The 8,208-nt window shown below is 46.2% G+C and overlaps 1 protein-coding gene across 1 annotated transcript in view; it reads left to right on the top strand.

The window, feature by feature from the left end:
- Positions 1–7,200: 7,200 nt before the first annotated feature.
- Positions 7,201–8,208, top strand: part of grin2ab (glutamate receptor, ionotropic, N-methyl D-aspartate 2A, b) — a 59,233-nt gene continuing 58,225 nt past the window's right edge. The window contains exon 1 of the mRNA XM_025058460.1: positions 7,201–7,991. Coding sequence (XP_024914228.1) covers positions 7,974–7,991 — 18 coding nt within the window. The 5' untranslated portion in view covers positions 7,201–7,973. The remainder of the gene's footprint in view (positions 7,992–8,208) is intronic.

Below are 8,208 nucleotides of genomic sequence, written 5' to 3'. Positions count from 1 at the left end.
GCCCTCTTACCCGCCACGGCCCACAGACTGGTTCTGGCCCACAGACTGGTTCTGGCCCACAGACTGGCTGTGGCCCACAGACTGGTTCTGGCCCACAGACTGGTTCTGGCCCACAGACTGGCTGTTATCGGTGAAATCCCCAGAGCGCCGTCACCACTGAATACATTGGTGCCGTAATGACACTAACGGTGCGACATAACGGCCTGATAATGTGGGCCAGTCGGCGTCTGAGCCCAGAGAGTCAGAGAAGATTACACAGCAGGTGGAGAACACACTGCTGTCCACGGGAGACAAATTGTCCCAGAGCAACGCTGTCAGCGTGGCCTTCAGTCATTAGACTGACCAGAGCCCATGAGCCAAGAAGATGCCACAGAGTTATGTGTGTGTGTGTGTGTGTGTGTGTGACTGCAGCTCTCTGCCACACGGCTCCTTCAGGAGAGGCAGCAGATGGACAACGTCCTCGCAAAGCTGGAGTCTCACATTCAGGAGACAAATGTCCCAAAGATAAGACAGTCTGGGGGACGAAAATGACCAGAGTGGACAAACAATGCAAACAATGTCACTGCACACTGTACATCCATCCATCCATCCATCATCCATCTGTCCATCACTCCCTCCATCCATCCATCATCCATCCGTCCATCTGTCCATCACTCCCTCCATCCATCCATCATCCATCCGTCCTTCTGTCCATCACTCCCTCCATCCATCCATCATCCATCATCCATCTGTCCATCCATCATCCATCTGTCCATCACTCCCTCCATCTGTCCATCCATCATCCATCTGTCCATCACTCCCTCCATCCATCCATCATCCATCATCCATCTGTCCATCACTCCCTCCATCTGTCCATCCATCTGTCCATCCATCCATCTGTCCACCCATCCATCCATCATCCATCCGTCCATCTGTCCATCACTCCCTCCATCCATCCATCCATCATCCATCCATCATCCATCCATCTCCAGTGTATCTCACTCCCTTCATTGTTTTTCCTCGTCCATCATTCTGCAGTTATTTCCTAAATTAGCATCACGTCTTACTCGTCACTGTGTTCATTTACTTTTCCCAACTGTTCTTAAATATCCTAATGACTGCTCACACTGCGAAGCCCCCCCTCCTGCCCCCCCCCCTCCCCATGAGGACAAATGATGGGTTTTAAATTGACAATAATTTAGTGCACATGAAGCAGTGGTAAATGGTTCCAGCCAAGGGTTTGAGGAAAGACATCAGAAATGTGTGTTTATCGGACCAATCACTCGTTCAACTTCCTGTTGTGCTGTACAACTTCCTGTTGTACAGTACAACTTTCTATTTATTCATGATCAACAAAACACTCTTGCTCTCCTCCATTTTAAAATCGTTTAATCCTCAGTCCGTTGAGTCATTGATGTTAATAGAAACAAGTAGAGCAGATGTGTGTGTGTGTGTGTGTGTGTGTTAAAAGAAGACATCAACCAACACTCCAGGGTTTGTGTTCTTATTTCATCAACCCGTGCTCTGACAGTCTAACCGCCTCATTAACCAGAGAAAACAAACACGACCACTTTCCTACTTTTACCTTCAGAGCCGACGCTCTCTGACAAACATCTCACCAAATGTATTTAAAGGTCGTACGCTCCGACCCGGCGTCGAGTGATTTCAGTTCAGGTGAACAGGAAGTAGACTTCAGACCCAGAATGGGCTTCTGTTCCTGGCGGTGGGATATTTAATGCATCCTCTGGCTACGCTGATAATAGAAAGACCATAAAAAGTTACAGCCTCAAGATGAGCTTTTGGAAATCCGTCTGTGGAGCGGGCCAATTAGTTTGATTTGGCCACGGCTTCCAGGATGGAAACGCTCTGCTGCTCCAGCGCCTCCACCTCAGTGCTGGGTCTAAACTCTAAACACCTTCAGTATTTAAATCTCTGAATATACAAACGGGATTTTGCAGGTTCCACAGTGTGCCCTGGTTCTTCAGGTGCAAATTACCAACGCCGTCTAAAAGTGTATCTCACCAGAACAACGACATGACATCATTCAGGCTTATTTTGGTCTGCTCCAGGTAGCTGCCTGAGCTGGCTCACACTGAGGAGTCGGTGTGCTGCTGCTGCTGCTGTTATTGCTGCTGCTGCTGCTGCTGCTGCTGTAGTACAATCAGAGAGACTGCAGATCTGTGCAGGAGTCGTCGACTCCGTTCTGCTTGACTGCCCAAATTGAATGAATAAATGCTGCAGTTTAATTTACGGGTGTAACAGAAGTATAGTTGAATATTTTCTGCTGAAGTAAAACAAACACAACTTCATTCAGCAACAATTTAGGAGAGGGGATTATCTGTGTTGACGTAAATGGAGACGTCAGTTTTAAATCTGCTGTTTGAACTGAAAATCACTTTACCAAGCAGAGTGATGAAGAGGAGTGAGGAGGACGCAGCAGCTCATCATCACTTCCAATCCAACCGATTGGTCTGTTTCACACGTAAACTTTCTCCTCCAAACTACAGCATGTGTGACAGGAAGTTATTAGTTTCCCTTGTGATGAATTATTTTCAATGGTGTGTGGGCGCTGGAACAAAAGGCACGTGATTCCATTCACAGAACGTACCTTCACCTTTTTCAGGCACGTGATTCCATTCACAGAACGTATCTTCACCTTTTTTTTTTTCCCTGTCAGGACGCAGTGTCGTCTGTAGGTGAGCTCAATCCAGGTCAGCCCTCTCTGTGGGTGAGAAAGTCAGAGAGACAAACAGAGGAGAGGGGAGAGACGGGAGCAGGAGGGAAATTAAAACCTTGTAAATTCCCAGTGTTTTTACTGCTCTGTTCCAGACGGAACCGAGAGTTGAATAAATTAAATCTGTTTTTCTTTGTTTCACGCCGTCTTTTCCTCAGCGTACATTAAAGCAGCCACTCTATTTACAACGCTGCGTCTTTGTTCTGCCACTTTCATTGGTCCGCTGAAAGAAAAGAAATAAATAAACTAAAGCGAGAGGTCCCAGTGTTTGGTGGGCTGGCCTCTCCACACTAACTAGGCAGCGTGCAGCCCACCTACTTTCTATCTCGCTTCTAGTTGCATAGAAACATTGCAAGTGAATCATACTTTTGCCTGTATTTCTGCTGTCAAGTCAGAGTGACGACGACGACTGTCAAATACGGCCCTGCTGTGTGCTAGTCTGAGGATGGGTTTAAAAAAAACAACATAAAATGTGACAAAGGATGCAGTGAATGAAGAGAGGCGTTTAATTAGGCCTGTAAGAGTCGCTGCTGCAGGAGGTTGAAAAACTGTAAAATGCTCGCACGCAATTTAAGACATAAACAGAATCCGGATTGTTCCACGAGGTCCGTCTGCTGTTTCCTTGTCATTTGTTTCCCAAACCTTTTTCTTTAAACAAGGTTGACAGTTAGAGCCGTCTACAGACTGGCTCTTACTCAGCTCCACAGCTAATGAGCAGGACGTCTAGATGAGTCAGATCAGCAGTGAGTCTCTGGACGAGTTAGGGTGAGAGGCTGGCTCACATGGACGGATGTTAAACCTATGGTGTGACAACTGAAACAACCCGTTACCATGGATACAAAAGTTCCACTGATAAGTTGTTGTGTGGTGCCGGCTGTAATTATTGTCTCTTCCCTGTTATTTTGTTGTTGATTCTTATTTGTCAGTGCGTGTTCTCAGCCTGCCTGCTGCTTCCATCCTTGGACTTTCTTTAATTGGACTCCTCTTCCTCTCCTGTGACTCATCCTCCAGATACTGGAGTCCTGAGCGCTAACCAAAAACATTAGCAGAATGAACGGCTGTCTCCGATAATTACACAGAGTAATAACAACATCTGAATGGAACATAATGGCTCCCATTTGATGTTTTCAAATATTTCTTCATTTTGATCAGTGGGTGAGGTGGGGTTTTTTTAGCACCAGCCTCGTGAGTTTTATTGACAATGGGAGAAAGAAAAAGCTGGTTGTGTTTTCACGTCTTTGACAGATTTACACTCACCTCAGCACTAAACGATTCACAGAGACAGAGGTGTTCAACGATCGTGGACCGTAAATAAGAACTGCACATCCTGCTCTGCTGGGACAGGGATCTATCCATTTACGTTGTTCTCATTTAAAATTTAATTTATTAAGGTGTATTAAATTAGACTGTTGGACAGGGATAATTGAATATAGTTCTCAAGGAGCGGATTGAAAACATTTCTGTCCACAAGGGGGGGCAGGACAGAGAATTATCGAGGACCACTGGTCTAATGTAAGTCAGTTGATGCGGACTTTGTATAGTATAGTACAGTATATGACAAACTGCTCTGTTTAGCTCTAAACCGTCTTAATCACGTTTTTATTTTTGCTCTTTTTGCCAATTGACTGTTGATTAACGACGGCCACATCGACATCAACACTGGTACAAAGTTATGTGAAGTGGACACACGTAAGAACACATCGACATAAAAAAGGCGGGATGATGTTAAGAAATAACCGCCGCTGGAATGAAATGTGAGATCGATTGGATTTGTCTGGAAGGCGGCGCCGCCGCGGACTGTTGGGTTGTTCAAAGTCTGAGGGGGAAAAGAAAGAGACTCAGAAGAAATATTTCTTCACTTCAAGTGTTTGTTTGTCCGTTGACTTTCTACTGTGGTGAAGGAATGTTTACGATGGCAACATGGAACAAACTAATAAATAACTTAACTAATGAATCGTTTAATTTTAGATTTTTTTTATTTTAGATGGACATTGGCTCCGCCCATTGAAATTATTTCTATAACTTGTGACATTATTATATTCATCGTCAAACACTTCAGCTCTAGGAGATGAATTTGAAGCAAAACTTTTTCATGATAGTACTCAAATGCATCGTAGCTTAAGTAGCTTAACCCCCTCCCCTCCCCCCCTACACTTCATTACACACATGGCACAATCCCACAGGAAGTTGTCATAAAAGGTGTGGAACTGGACTAGGGCTCGGTTTAGTACTTCCTGCTTCTGAAGCGGAGAACGACGTGTACAGGTTAGAACAAAGGTGAAAACAAACTACTGTTTATACTGCAAACACGTTTAAATCACAAAAGTTTTGTTTCCACCGGTAACGATGTCTGATAAATATGGTTAACGACCAAACAACTGGTTTAAACATGGAAAAGTAGCGCCAAATGTGCCTTAGCTTTCGGTGCTAAATATGCTAACAGAGGGAAACCGTTGTTTGGTTCTGTTGACGTCATTGGTCCAATTGTTTGGATTAATTTAGTTTTGTATTGATGGATTTCATTGAGAGAAATTACACAGAAGCGGGAACATGTGTTAACAATAAAATCTGTCAAATTAAGTCAAAATAATAACAATTATTACTAGTTTCCCGGTTTTATTGTGTATTTTCATGTAAATATACCTGGTGTTCCAACTCAACAGGAAGTGTTCAGATAAATGTGAAGTAAAGAATCCACTTTGGTTTAGGATTTAAGATTCTTCCTTTTCACTGTTGCCGTGCAGATCGTCTTCACTCTCTGCTCGGATTATTTATTTATTCACGGTGATAATTGATAATAAAGTTATAATGATAAAGCTAATAAAGTTCTCTCTATCATTTCTCCAGTGTCGGTGCCTGAAGCCAGAACTGAGTGTCGTTCGCAGCAGCTACAGGTCAGTACGTCATGTGACCCAGACAGTAAAAAGATAACAAATCCAAACGACTGTGGACGAGCTGAGAAGGACTGAATCACTGTGTCGTTCTAGTGATTAAACTGTGATTATACTGAGTCAGGTCTGTGCCTTCAGAAGGTTGTGTCCTGGAGATGACTACAGGGAGGTCTGCAGGCAGGTCTACCCTTGAACCAGGTTAAACTTTTGGAGGAGAATAGTTGTATGGAGTAAAAAAAACAAAAACGTTGTTTTGTTTTTGTGCAACATCTCCATATTTAAAATTAGCACAAGACCAACTTATCCATCGTCTACTGGGGCTAATTTTTAATGATGAGACAAAAAAAAGGAAAAAAAAAGAAAATGACTGTTAATGGTATCTCCCAGCGTTCTTAGTGGTTTCTCTGGGCTGGCTGTCCTGATTTAAACTGGTGCCAACAGGAAGTCTCCACCAGGAGATGATGGCGTTTATGATAAAGAGACGAAACTGTTATATTTGGAAGAGCCTTTATTTATATTTGCTGAAGAAAGGAAAGACAATCATCCATGTTTAAAGTGGCCTCCTTTTATCTCTCTCTCTCTCTGCCAATGTTATACAACCACCTTCTATATTTGCTCAAAGCCTTAAAATCTGTGATGGAGGAAGGCCAGAGATCATCAACAGGTGAGGGTTTTATTCAGGAGAATGAGGAGGAGGAGGAGGAGGAGGAGGAGGAGAGGAAAGTCTTTGGTAACAAGTGTGATCTGATCAGGAGTGTTTGTCGTCTCATGACAGACCACAGTCCCAGAGCTGCGGCCTGATGAACATGACCTGTGGACAGTCTCCTCCATCTGCCCACAGTGGGAGTCCACAGCAACACTCCTGGGGGGGGGGTTTGTCAGCAGTCCCCACGGACCCCCTGTGCTGCAGTTTTGATCTGTTAATTGTGTTTAATTGAGGCTGTGTAATTCAGCAGCGTTGCCTCAGTTTCCTCTTATCTCAGACTGGGAACAAAGGAAAAATGACACATGATTATCATCAGTAGTAGAAGCGGCGTGTGCGTGTGTGTGTGCGCGTGTGCAGTCATGGTGGAATCATCGCTGTGTTCGCTCTGTTGACGCAGACTTCTCTGCACCAGGACCGTGTGGTTCATCTGTGCCGAGACGGCGGTCACACACACACTCACTCACACACGAACACGCAGACAAACGCGGGCACACGCACAGACGCACGCTCGTTGGCGAGATGGCACCAGGTGATGCCATAAACGACGCATAATGATGTGCGCCACGGGCTCCATCTCGCGCGTCTTCGGTGTGTGTTTTGGAGCAGGATACGCGCAGAGAGAGGGGCGGCATCAGATGTAACGAGCTGTGAAGTTGAAGACGCTTTTTGGTGAGGGAATGCGAAATTTCCCTGGCGCGCGTCCGTCTCCCTCCTCCCTTTCTGTCACACGAATCTTTTTTTTTATTGAAATAATTTTTTTTATTCAGTCGAAAGATGAAGACACTCATATGAGCCCACCTCCCCCACCCCACCCCCCTCCCCCTCATTCATTAGGTCCCGGTGCCCATATGTTTAATTAAGCAGGCTGATGTGAAAGTATCTTCATCCATCCACGCGTGGGCGGGCGGGCTGTGAGCTGAACCAGAGCTTCGACAAATGTTTTCTTTCTCCGAGTCTCGCCTCTGTGGCAGAGAACTGTAGAAAAAAGAACCTGGAACCATTTAAACTTATTTTGGGTCCATTTTTCTTCTTAGTTCGGCGACGGCGGCGCTCGTGCAGAGAGCGCGAAGCTCCAGAGAGGGTGGGAGTGTGTTTGACAGAGGGGGGAGAGAGAGAGGGGGAGAGCGAGAGAGAGAGAGGTTTATATGTGTGTGCGTCTTGGCGTTAATTGTGACGGAATCCCCCCTTCGGTCTCCAAGAATCCGAGTGAGGAGGAGGAGGAGGAGGAGGTGGAGGTGGTGGAGGAGGCGGCGGCAGCGGCAGCGCGGACTTGTCCACCAGCACTCACTGCGGAACGCGCGGGGCTGCCGCTGGAGATTCCAAAAAACAAGGCTTGTTTTCGGATACAATGAATTAAAAGCGTTGTTTTTTTCAGTTCCCGCTTCACCGCTGCTCCGTCATCAGTCTCCAACCGTTCCAGGGACGGAGACCGACGTCTCTTCACAGGAATACCGTGAGGGGAGAAGTGTCGCCGGGGGAGGAAGGAGGTCTTCTGAGGCAGACAGGTGGATTTATCTGTGTGGTGGTGTTTGGGAGAGTGGGGAACACTGAATGGAGGAGAAACTGATGGATTAATCTGACGGGGGAGAGTCGTCTGTGACTCCCACTCCTGCCGAATGGAGTAACAGGCTGCAATGTCATCTCTACCTGGCCGCCTGGAGAGATGTGTCACGGGAGTGGGGTGAGTGCGTGGAGCCCAATTCATATTCGTGTGCAACTGGGTTGGATCGTTTCTGTTGGTGTCTGAGTTTCGGTCTCAGGAGGGAATCGAACATCGTTTCTGTTCGGTGCCACATTTTACGCACCGTCTCCGTGTCCTTCCGAAGTGGAGCAGTGACGGCCGGTGTGTGTGTGTGTGTGTGTGTGCGCGCGCGCTCCTCCCCGGGCTCCCAGCGCTC

The sequence above is a fragment of the Cynoglossus semilaevis genome, chromosome 9 (assembly GCF_000523025.1).
Source record: "Cynoglossus semilaevis isolate Cse_v1.0 chromosome 9, Cse_v1.0, whole genome shotgun sequence".
Classification (NCBI taxonomy): domain Eukaryota; kingdom Metazoa; phylum Chordata; class Actinopteri; order Pleuronectiformes; family Cynoglossidae; genus Cynoglossus; species Cynoglossus semilaevis.
Note: the sequence above shows the minus strand (reverse complement) of the source record. Positions and strands in the feature narration are given on the sequence as shown.